This window comes from Arachis stenosperma, chromosome 8 (assembly GCF_014773155.1).
Source record: "Arachis stenosperma cultivar V10309 chromosome 8, arast.V10309.gnm1.PFL2, whole genome shotgun sequence".
NCBI lineage: Eukaryota > Viridiplantae > Streptophyta > Magnoliopsida > Fabales > Fabaceae > Arachis > Arachis stenosperma.
The window spans coordinates 4,717,581-4,729,277 of NC_080384.1; the positions used below are offsets into that span (position 1 = coordinate 4,717,581).

Below are 11,697 nucleotides of genomic sequence, written 5' to 3' on the forward strand. Positions count from 1 at the left end.
ATTGATTCTTTTGCGTTTGTCATCACGCCCAACAATCGCGAGTTTGAAGCTCGTCACAGTCATTCAATCCTTGAATCCTACTTGGAATACCACAGACAAGGTTTAGACCTTCCGAATTCTCAAGAGTGGCCGCCAAAGGGTTCTAGCTTATACCATGAAGATTCTGGTTAGGGAATCCAAGAGATACTCGCTCATTCTAAGGTAGAACAGAAGTGGTTGTCAATCACGCGTTCATAGGTGAGAATGATGATGAGTGTCACAAATCATCACATCCATCATGTTGAAGTGCAACGAATATCTTAGAATAAGAATAAGCCGAATTGAATAAAAGATAGTAGTACTTTGCATTAAAACTCGAGGTACAGCAGAGCTCCACACCTTAATCTATGGTGTGTAGAAACTCCACCGTTGAAAATACATAAGTGATCAAGGTTCAGGCATGGCCGAATGGCCAGCTCCCAAAGTCTAAGAACTAAACGTCCAAAGATGGATGCTAAGATAAAAGACGAAAACCCTGATGTCTAATACAATAGTAAAATGTCCTATTTATACTAGACTAGCTACTAGGGTTTACAGAAATAAGTAATTAATGCAAAAATCTACTTCCGGGGCCCACTTGGTGTGTGCTTGGGCTGAGCTTGAGCTTTACACGTGCAGAGACTTCTCTTGTAGTTAAACGCCAAGTTGTAACGTGTTTTTGGCGTTTAACTCTGGTTTATGACGTGTTTATGGCGTTTGACTCCAGAATGCAGCATGGAACTGGCGTTGAACGCCAGTTTGCGTCATCTAAGATCGAATAAAGTATAGACTATTATATATTACTGGAAAGCTCTGGATGTCTACTTTCCAACGCCGTTGAGAGCAGGCCATTTGGAGTTCTGTAGCTCCAGAAAATCCATTTCGAGTGCAGGGAGGTCAGAATCCAACAGCATCAGCAGTCCTTTGTTAGCCTTCTATCAGAGTTTTGCTCAGGCCCTCAATTTCAGTCAGAAAATACCTGAAATTACAAAAAAATACACAAACTCATAGTAAAGTCCAGAAATTTGAATTTAACATAAAAACTAATAAAAATATACTAAAAAGTGAATAAAACATACTAAAAACTATGTAAAAACCATGCCAAAAAGCGTATAAATTATCCGCTCATCAGTGACCCAATAGCTTCAATATTATGCAAGTAGTAAATTAGTCATAATAAATTTACTAATCAAGGTTGGTGTCTAACAATACTCCTTAACGACCCGATAATATGAAGTAATATATTTTATTGAGAACCCAAGAAGAACAAAGTATAATTCCTTCTATCTTTTCAACTCTTAGTTAACCCTTAAATTATGGTTTAATTGTCAAAATTCTAACTTGTTACCATTATTATAATGAACTGTCAATGACCTAAAAAACTCATTTCTTCATTCATTCAATCCCCTTTAAATCATACCCAATATCCATTCAACTAGCACCTTAGGATATTAGGTGTCCGAAATCAAAGTATAATAAATACATTGTTAAAGAAAACTCTATTACTATGTTCATCTTGAGAATATCCTATTGACAAATATGCGGTAATTATAACCATTAGGAATTCTCAAAGTGAGTCAGTTCAATGGTCATATCTCTATATGCACTATCTATATATATAATTTAATAAATGAGATTTATTCATCTTCATCCAATAAAAACCTTTATATAATATATATATATATATATATATATATTATATATATATATATATATATATATATATATATATATATATATCTTTTCAGATTATTAATGTCCTTTTTAATAATCTTATGACCAAGAATAATTTAGATTAAATTATAAAAGTTTTATCTCTCAATATTATTATCACTATCACAATGATAAATCTCTAAATTTAATCAAAGACCTTATTATATTAACCCTTTAATATAATAACAATAACAAATTATTTGACACATGATTGATTATATTGTGGTCATATTACTTATTCCCAACAATCTCCCACTTGCATGAGAGCCAATCATGATAGATTGGATCTTAGACATACTATTATCTTAAATAAAATTACTTTAATAATAGTGTTTATATGGTCTTATGTGGATTATAGATGTATTGTCTAGTCATTGAGTTGCAAAATTTATTCCGTTTTCAAAAAAAAAATTTCAAGAACAAATACTTGAATATGTGAGTCCTTCTATTCAAAAGTAATGATATGCAATGAATACATATTCTTTGTTGAGTTCCTAGATGTTATATGCTTCATATATTACGGGCAAGATCCAACTATATTAATCTATTTTGTGTTTTGCTAAAAATAATATGTAACTATTCATTCTGGTATTTGTAAATTTATTAAAAACATTTATAACTTTTTTATATAATTTATATTCAAATTTGTTAAGTTTGTTAGAGAACAATTTTTATGAGTGCCAATCATAGCTCATTTTGGGTCGTAACAAACACAGCGAAGAAAAAGATAAAATGGATCGAGTAAAAATACTCATGAGATTAGCTAGATACACTTTCTAAGAATGTTGGTATCAAACATCACTTTGCATTATTGCATGTGTTTATTATTCACATCTGCAGTTACCAGTTAGAGGTCAAAGGGTTCCAAAGCATGATGAACCAACGACCTAGATTGAGAAATTAAATATCATTGTTTACATATGTCTTCTCAGCCTGAAAACGTTTCATACATTTCCTTTACCTCACCTTTCCCAGCAACCTGTGTTGGTAGAAAAGATAGCATTCTTTTATAGAAGCTTGAGTTACACCAAAAACCGTTAGGAAAAATATTGTCTAGATTCTAGAACCAACCTTCATGGTTATGTGCAACAGAAATTCCAGAATTTCTGTGAAATCGGGTCTTGAAGATGGATCTTGGTGCCAGCACCGGTGAATTAATTCCACCAACATTGGATGCGTGTGCCTTGGAATTTCCGGCCTCAAACCCTGCAACAACTCATTCACATTGCTAATATTAAACCGCAGCCTTTTACTTCTAATCGTTCATTTAACCAACTCCAAAAAACCCATGCATTGATCATAATTACTTAATAAACAAACACTACCTTTTGGGCCACTCCAACTGCCGCATGCAATGGGGACAAATGCTCATAAGGAAGCTGTAATTCAGTCATGCATGAAACATATATATATATAAGCCGTGAATTCTGAGAGACCAATATTTTATTATAACTTAACAACGAACACCACCAACAGAAAGCTTTACCTTTCCTGTGAGAAGCTCCCAAAGGACAATGCCGAAACTATAAACATCGGCTTTGTGATCATATGGTTTATGCTCAATCACCTTCCATATGCATGCACAATAATCCAGGGATCGGAATCAGCGGAATAAAAAAAATCCATAATTCATAAATTCGGAAAGACAAGTAGTAATCAACACTGGCAATACATACATACCTCCGGAGCCATCCATCGATAAGTTCCAGTTTCTGCAGTCATCACCCCGGATTGATTGTTCACTCTAGCCACCCCAAAATCAGCAACCTTAACTACCTGTTAGTTTTTCTTACAATATAAGATCATTCTCTGCTTCGGTATTCATGATATTGGAGTTTGAAGTTATTACTACCTAACGAGAATAATTAACAATTATGTAGTATACAATTTGACAACATTAACTAAGAAATCATAGATAGACAGTAAGGTCTAAATTAATGTAGAAGATATAAGAACTTAATTACCCCTTTATCATCCATCAAGAGATTAGCTGTTTTGAGGTCTCGATGTATGATATCATTCTGATGCAAATATTTCATTCCTTCTGAAACCTCAATGGCAACTTTAAGCAACCATGGGAGAGAAAGCGCAGCCTTCTTTATATGAAGAAAGTCATACATACTTCCACCAGACATATATTCTGAAAAATAAAAACAGATCACGCATTCAATTGACATTGATATCACAACCATTCTATTGACCTTGCAAACAACGAGCAAACTATAATCCACAATGATAAATTTTACCTGTGACAAGGTAATGGTTAGGGGGTTTTGTACAGGCACCAAAAAATCTCACGACATTTTTATGTTGAATTTTACTGCAGGATTTCAATTCAAGTAAGCCATGTATTCTATGATAAATGTAACTATTCTTATGTTTTGGCTGGTGCACTTCACACACTAAATTTTCAAAATATGCCTTTGAACGCTAAACATGTCAAACAAGGCAAATAATCTTTTTTTTTTTTAACTTTTCTGCTAAAGTTCCTTTTGAAAGTCCTTTTCCCTTGGCAATTGACTTTTACGGAAATGTTATTGAATTCAAAGAAATGAAGGGTGGTGTGGTAAATGTGATGAATAGAATTTGTAATAGAACAAACCTTAGGATATAGATTTCTTGATAAAACTCCCTCTGTATATTTTCATTCAAATGATCGTCCTTAAGAACTTTGATAGCTACATCTTGATTACAGAAAATACCCTTATACCTGTGCCAGTTTGTTAGTTACATACTCACAAACATATCAAGCTAAAGAAATAAAATGATAATACTCACAGATCACTGAAAGATCCAGATGCAATTTTCTTTTCACATCTCAAACATCTTTCATCCCAGACATCATTTCGATTAGTAGCAAAATTTACATGACTAGATATAAATTTGAACCCAGTATTCCCTTGCTCTGCAGTATTAATAGTGCCATTTTCTTTCAACTGAGGTTGCTTCTGGATTTCCGTTTTCCACCCAAAACATAACTTATAAATAAACAGTTTACGTAGATGGGAGAAATACTTAATTTGTTAACTCCGAATTATTAAGTTAATGCTTAATACTAATCTAGAACATTTAAAGCGTCTTGTAGGCATGTATTTCTCCACAAGTTTAATTCAATCAAAGAATAAGAAAATGTCTAACTTTTAATGCGTGAACATGCTAAAATGTATAACCACAAGCAGGACTATAAATACCTACCTCGAGTTTTTGCATTTTCTTTGCTAGTACATGTTTTAATTTCTCTGTCTCCTACAAATTTCAAACATGGAGGATTGTCAAGTAAACTCTGTTACATAGAAATGAGATACAAGTAGCGTTCAATCAGAGTTCATAGAGCTGGTAAGTTATAAAACTTAAAAATACTTGTATACACAATTTGATTCAAAGTAGTAGTATTACATAAAACAGATATATATCTTCTTGAGATTAATTTCTGTGCATGTTTTTCAATTCCATAAGCTAAAATTTCCTTCATTATCAGTTACTACAATGAAAAATAAAACAAAAGGGACAAAATACCTCAACTGCCCAACCACCAACAACAAAAACATCCAGAGAGTATCCATCCAACGTCGAAAAAGCATGTGCTTCTTGAATGTCAAGCCCAGTCTCAGAGATTAAAGAAGTTAACTGCAGTTGCATCGTGCAAGCTTAAACTAAAACAAAAGCAAACAAAACTAAAAACTCTGGTGAATTGTATTGGCTGGTGTGAACAAAACAACCTGGCTGAGGAGTTTTGGCTTGTCATTTGTTGAAATTGTGATTTCATGCACTGGCCTGCATGAATTACTAGGAATGGAAAAGAATAAACAGAACAAAAAGTTTCAAACGATAAACGCTAGTGAGTAAAACAAAAGTAAAGACAATATAAAGAAATATTACCTGGCATAGTGTGCGTAAAAATTGAAATTGTTACTCTTATCTTCAGCTTGTAACTGACTTTTGCATAGATCAAGTTCAAGATTAGCTGATGAAGCAAAGGCTGGGGGTGGATGGAAGCTGAGAAATCATGAAAGAGTAAAAAGAAAGAATAAATATAATCGGTAAATATAAGTAAACTATAAAAGGATAAAAATAAGGACTTAAGTATATTCACATAATAATCATGCCTCATCATTGTGGCTGGAGTATCAAAATATTGAGGACTGCGTACAGCAGAAGAAGCTCGAACCTGCATAATGCATGTACCAGCAACGCTTCCCTAGATATCTTGGTAGAGTAAACAATAATATTAGTTTCCTAATCTAATGTAACATATTGATCCACAAAGTACCTGAACAAGACGAACTTCAATTGCAGGTCCAGTTGCAATAGTAGGGAATCGTGCCATGTGAAGCAACCTTTTGTGCATAAGCACATCTTGTGCCCTCTCCACGTTCATATCCAACGCATACCTAATTACACTTACTCAGGCATAATGACAAACAATTGGAAGGAAGATAAAGTAGGATGAGTGATGTACCTAGTTGGAAGGTAGTAGAAGTGAGCCCAAAGCTCATCATCAAAACCAGGAACTGAAGCCTCTTTGACATTCAATCCTTTAAGTCTACTAAGAACCTCGCCATAAACTTCAACCTTCTGCTTCTGTTTTCGTCCACTCTGATTCCACCAAGAATTGCACACCCTGCTACCGCGACTCTCTGTATCTCCCATATGCAAAAATAGATTCACTCTTCTTATTCTCGTGACACTGGAAATATATAGATTGAAGAAATTAAAAAAGAAAACTATACACAAAACAATACAAATATTATTTTTCTTTTATATTATGTCATGATTAAGATGATTGATCATGCACAGAAAGAATATTTTAATAATCTTTATTATGCCATCCTTTGATAGCATCATCAATCACCCAACAATGTCTAAAGCCAAACAAAATGGTGCCTTGTTTCACCCGCTCCCCACATAGAACATCCCCATCAGACACAACTAAATAAAGTTTATGTTTTGGCATTGTTTAATTTGGTACGGCAATCGTTCCTTGCTTCTTATGGAGCAGTCGGAATATTCCTTGAATTATATATTCCATTAATCATCAAGTCACTGAATCTTTTTCTTGATGTATATTTAAACAAAAGTATTCTTTCTACATTATAACCAGTCATTAAAATTAATTATTATATATATATATATATATATAGTTTAATTTTTAATTTATATGATATATTTTAATATATATTCTACATAAATAATTAATTTTAATATATACCTAACCTAATGATTATTGTTTAAATTTATTCTTTATCTTCTATATTTATTTTTATGCGATTAATTTAATAATGGACCAATTACTAGAGAAATTTCAAGGTGGTCTTTCCTCTGCCAATGTTAACACATTTGGTAACATCCATACTGATTATCAGTACAAGGATTTTACTATTAGATAACTTATTGGAAGAATCTATAGTCTCTATCATAGTTTGTCAAAATGTTAACTACGACCAAAATCTCTAAGGATAACTCTATAATTTTTTTCATTTTTAATTTTTTTATATAAAATAATTTAAAATAAAATCTTAAAATCGTCTTTTTTCACTTAAATATTAAAATTTTAGACCAAATTACTCATAATAAAAAAATTATAAAAGAAAAAGAAAAAAAAAAGTATTTCTATTTCTATCGCTACATGTGTTTAATTTAATCTCTAAAATAAAAACGATTTTAAAATTAAGTTAAACGTTAAAAACAATTTTGTATACCAAAAAAAACTTATAACAAAAAAAATTTAACTTATACGTTAAGAATTAAAATCATACTTAATCCATTTGTCAAAATTAAGGGGTACTATAATTTGGAACTTAAAAAAAAAATCTTATGCTAGTATGCAACACCTACAAAACACAGTGGTGCTACTTGCACATAGAGAAACGATATTCCCATAATTTTTTTCTCGTTTACAATTCTAAATTTCTAATAGATCATTAATTTAATAAGAGATCAATCTTCATTAAATATCAATTCATTAAGTTTTTACGTTATACAATAATAACCATTTCTTATTTATACTCTTAAAAAGATTAAATAATTTTAACAGACTTAATGTCCATCCTAATATTAGATTCTAATTCTTCATATTGTAAGTGTGATATATGCATAAAGTTAGTCAGACATTAAAAATAAATAAATAAATAATTTATAAGATGAAAAATCTATTATATTAGAATATATTTAAATTTAATTTTGATAAATAACACAGTCAGATCTAATCCCTATTTATTAAGCAAATTAGTAGTTAATCAATAAACCAATTCAAATTAGTTTAATTATTCTCTATTATAAATTTAATTATTTTAATATGATAAATTTAACTATTTTAATAATTAATTATTTAATTAAAAAATATGTAAATTAATATGCATAAATATACATAAATATATAATTATTGATTTTAGTAGTTACTATTAATGTAGATGTAACATTTTCTGTTAAAAAATAATAATTAATGATTATTACTTTTGTAATTTTCATTCCGCAGTAGACAAACCATTACCAATGCTCTCACTAATCACTATAGATCAAATCAGAAAGCGATCCATTAAATAAAATCAAAGGATCTAACAATTAATTAACCCAAAGTTTAATCGAAAATATAAAATTGAGCCGCTAGTCCTCTAGACCATATTCCACAAGAATATGCATATAAAGATCAACAGATTTAATAAACAACATTCCTAAGCCATTCTTTGGCTACCATTAAGGACAGAACCAGTGAGATTTCTGGGCGCCGCAACTTCTAAATTTTGCATAATCTTCATCTTTTCCTTGTACTCCTTCAACTCCCTCTTGTACCTTTCTTTGTCTCTTAAGCCAATGTTCTGGTAAACCTGCATCATTCGCAAACCATAAAGGCATAAACCGTGATACTTAGAAAGCAACCACATATGCAAAAGACAAATTAAGTGCTTACCATTCTTTCTTCTGGGCTGAGACTATTCCAAGACTGGCCAATCATTTTGGTAAACTCCCTCTCTCTGTTTGGATAAAGTGACTTGAGCTTGTAATGCCTCTCAGCAAAGAAGAAGTTATAACCACTCCGATTTGGCTTCGGGTAGTTCGGGTCCCACTTTCTCTTGTTCCTCCTCCTCCGGCGGCCGGAATGGTGAGGTTTGCAGCCGTAGGGTACGATGGCATTGCCATTTTGTGGAACAGTTGGGGGAGGAACCAATTCCTCTGGATGGTACAGCACTCCTCTTAGAACCTCTGAACCCACTTTCACTGACACTAAATAGCCGCATTCAAATTTTCCCTCTATCGTTCCCCTCCCTGAAAGATTTGATGAAGGGTCTATAGACTCTACACACAATGAACCAAAATGTAATTCACCACTCAGAAGGTCCTTGAATAAATGCAAGGAATCTCTTAAATAAGCAAATCACAGTTCTAAACTTCAGAAAAAACACTTTGGCATAATTGATTTTTAATTAATTAAGCACTGAAATTCCCAATTAATGAGTTCTCCATATAATCCCGAAATATGCTCTCATCCACATTGTCAATTCACTGGTTATTGGGGTGAATATGGTGTCACAACTTATAAGTCACACCAATTTTGGTTACTACTACATTATTCATTTCAAATTACAATTATATCGGACACAATAAGTTTGAAATTCAAGTTCGCTTAATAAAAATATTGCATGTAACAAAAATTAGCCACCAAAATATGTTTCTTTTATTTCAATATGTATTTTTTGTGTCTAGTAATATGATTGAACGTTTAATCTATAGTACCTTGAGGTTTGGAACCTTTAGTATGGGTCACTGGCTTGGGAGAATATTCAACAATAGCCAGCTCAGATCTCCAGGAGTGCTTGCTGCCAGAAAATGAATCTGTACAACAAATTTGGGTTCTTAAAGCGTACACATTTGAAATAAAATAAGAGGAATGCTAAAAAATTATTAGAATTTATTGTGTTTAGCAATTAATTATCTATCAATCTCTAAAAGGTTAAAATATGTAATTAGATTATTAAATTAAAAAGATTAAGTTAATGACTAAAAGTGAAAAATAAAGGACCTGATGATGGAGAGTATAGAGGACCCTTAACATTAAAGAAGTGAACTTGTTCGTAATGGTAAAGAAGGTTGCGGTAGTGTTTCCTGAGCACAAAAGAGGCGCTTGTGGTCGTCGCTGAGAACCTGAAGACAGTTCCCACTTCCCTCCATTTCTTCTCTGCAACTACCTGCACGTTTTAATAAACATAAACAGATATACCCCAGAAATTGAAATTGAAATAATATTAAATAATTAAATAAATAAAACTAATTCGTTTTGAGTGGGTAGTCCGTAGCAGTAGTGGGTAATGCGTTTTACAGAGGTTGTACGGAAGGAAGGACCCCACCTTCTCATAGCCACTTCTCCTCGTAACCTCCACGTACAGGACGTGCAAATCTAGCTCCTTCCCTCCAATCACAGGAATCCTTCATAACCCAAAACGATCCAAACATTTTATTTGTTTTTATTTCACACAACAAAATATATAATATATATTAAAAACGCGCAGATAACCAAAAAAAATAAACGGGAATGAAAAAGCTCAACCCGAATATCAAAATCATATTCCAGCTAGTTTGTTGTAGTATGCTGCATACAGATGCAGTGATGTGATGCGGAAAACAAAAACAGATTAATTAATTTATTATTAGCTTTTGTGAAGTAAAATATTATATAAGGAGCTTACATGAATTTGGTACTGAGAAGGAGGTGAAAGCGTCTGAGAGTATCCCAAAAGACAGAAGGGTCCTTGACGATGTCGTCGTGAGAGGCTAGTGGGGAAGGGTAAAGCTTCTCCTCCTCATTGCCAACGGTGGAAGAGGACATTGGGAGAGAAAAAAGACAAAAACAAAGGGGACTCTAGCTCTCAAGTTTCAACGGCACTGCAACAAAATAAAAAGAGAACAAACAAGAGAGGAGGGAGTGGTGGTGTTTTTTTTAAAAGCACATAAATGGCAGGGAGATATTTGATTTTGATGTGACGAGAGTAATTAACTAATTAAATTAAAATCAGATGTATTAAATATTAGTCCTTTATAAGAATTAAGAAAAGAAAAGGGTGGGGGGAAGTACGATAATTCCGAGATGAGAAAATGAGAGAAGTGCAATTAAGGAAAGGAGAGAAGAGTGTCTTACCGAAGCTGAGAATTAAAGAAGATGGATTGCCGCGTGGGAAGGGGGGAACGGTTACTCACCACTCTTGGCTTTTTCTGCTCGGATGGATGGATGAATGCAAGGTCCAATGGAATAGAAATTAAGCTTGTACTACTCAGTATTCTATATTAATATATAAATATTATTTATTTAAATTAAATTTAAATACTATAGAGTATAGAAGATTTAATAAATGCGAATGTATGAAAATATAAATCTGTGTGTGTGTTCTATTCTGATGTCATTGGTAGGCTCCTGACAATGCTGTGCTGCTATGGTCAGAGCGTTGACATGCACTTGTGCTTCTGACTGCGATGCTGTTCATTGTTCGATGCCTCAGAACTGCCTTGCACCAAAGAATAAAGATGAAGATGATGATGATGATGCACTATGCATAGATGTACACTCTTTTCTTTATGTCATTTATGAGGGAGGATGGATGGATGGATGGATGGATGGATGAAATGAATGGATGGATGCATTTCATGGTTCATATTTGAACTCTTACTTCACTATCAACCTCACTAAGCCACAACACCATCCGCTATCCTTACGGACTAAAGCCAAAACGTCCACTCTACCAAAATAAATTCAGTTCGTATTTTAATGGCCAAACACATTTTTCATTTCAAGTGTTGTTTAGAAAAAAAAAATGTATTCATTTGTTAAATATGCTACATTAGTGGAATAAGCTTTAAATCTAATATTTTATATAGTATAAAAAATCTTCGATTCAAATGTTGTGTATTCTTATATAGTGATTTTTTTATTTAAATAATTTAATTTGCATGAACTAATCGAGAAGACATTCACATAGA

The 11,697-nt window shown here is 32.6% G+C and overlaps 2 protein-coding genes across 12 annotated transcripts; both read right to left on the bottom strand.

The window, feature by feature from the left end:
• Nucleotides 1–360: 360 nt before the first annotated feature.
• Nucleotides 361–6,595, bottom strand: LOC130946833 (serine/threonine-protein kinase STY46-like). Of its 9 annotated transcripts, none has more exons than XM_057875698.1 (16): nt 6,191–6,591; nt 6,002–6,122; nt 5,838–5,929; nt 5,611–5,727; nt 5,451–5,517; nt 5,248–5,358; nt 4,927–4,977; nt 4,510–4,679; nt 4,334–4,441; nt 3,978–4,051; nt 3,696–3,871; nt 3,412–3,507; nt 3,218–3,298; nt 3,057–3,110; nt 2,803–2,937; nt 361–997 (listed from the first exon to the last, which is right to left on the bottom strand). In XM_057875698.1, the coding sequence occupies exons 1-16, from the start codon at nt 6,379–6,381 to the stop codon at nt 983–985; spliced, it is 1,659 nt and encodes a 552-aa protein (XP_057731681.1). In that variant the 5' UTR covers nt 6,382–6,591; the 3' UTR covers nt 361–982. The 9 variants fall into 9 exon arrangements, 8 of the variants coding, with proteins under 8 accessions (XP_057731681.1, XP_057731678.1, XP_057731677.1 ...); XM_057875695.1 differs by lacking the exon at nt 361–997 and adding an exon at nt 2,521–2,710 and having other exon boundaries at nt 5,451–5,505; nt 6,191–6,589; XM_057875694.1 differs by lacking the exon at nt 361–997 and adding an exon at nt 2,521–2,710 and having other exon boundaries at nt 4,510–4,676; nt 6,191–6,589.
• A 1,611-nt stretch (nt 6,596–8,206) lies between these two features.
• Nucleotides 8,207–11,322, bottom strand: LOC130944150 (high mobility group B protein 9). 3 transcript variants are annotated; one of them, XM_057872331.1, is made up of 7 exons: nt 10,862–11,322; nt 10,413–10,608; nt 10,074–10,152; nt 9,749–9,914; nt 9,463–9,561; nt 8,639–9,024; nt 8,207–8,555 (listed from the first exon to the last, which is right to left on the bottom strand). In XM_057872331.1, exons 2-7 carry the CDS (start codon nt 10,550–10,552, stop codon nt 8,403–8,405), a joined length of 1,023 nt encoding a protein of 340 aa, XP_057728314.1. In that variant the 5' UTR covers nt 10,553–10,608; nt 10,862–11,322; the 3' UTR covers nt 8,207–8,402. The 3 variants fall into 3 exon arrangements, with proteins under 3 accessions (XP_057728314.1, XP_057728315.1, XP_057728313.1); XM_057872332.1 differs by having other exon boundaries at nt 8,639–8,994; nt 10,413–11,322; XM_057872330.1 differs by having other exon boundaries at nt 10,413–11,322.
• Nucleotides 11,323–11,697: the final 375 nt, after the last annotated feature.

Bases quoted from the DNA above. Each gene is read 5' to 3' on its own strand.
- LOC130946833 (XM_057875693.1), bottom strand. From the start codon at position 6,381: ATGGGAGATACAGAGAGTCGCGGTAGCAGGGTGTGCAATTCTTGGTGG. The intron at 6,123-6,190 runs GTACATCACTCA...AAGTGTAATTAG, and splicing joins TTCTACTACCTTCCAACTAG to GTATGCGTTGGATATGAACG. The intron at 2,711-2,802 runs GTTGGTTCTAGA...CTACCAACACAG, and splicing joins TGTTGCACATAACCATGAAG to GTTGCTGGGAAAGGTGAGGT.
- LOC130944150 (XM_057872331.1), bottom strand. From the start codon at position 10,552: ATGTCCTCTTCCACCGTTGGCAATGAGGAGGAGAAGCTTTACCCTTCC. The intron at 9,915-10,073 runs GTGGGGTCCTTC...TAAAACGTGCAG, and splicing joins GGAGAAGTGGCTATGAGAAG to GTAGTTGCAGAGAAGAAATG. The intron at 8,556-8,638 runs GTAAGCACTTAA...CGAATGATGCAG, and splicing joins TCAGCCCAGAAGAAAGAATG to GTTTACCAGAACATTGGCTT.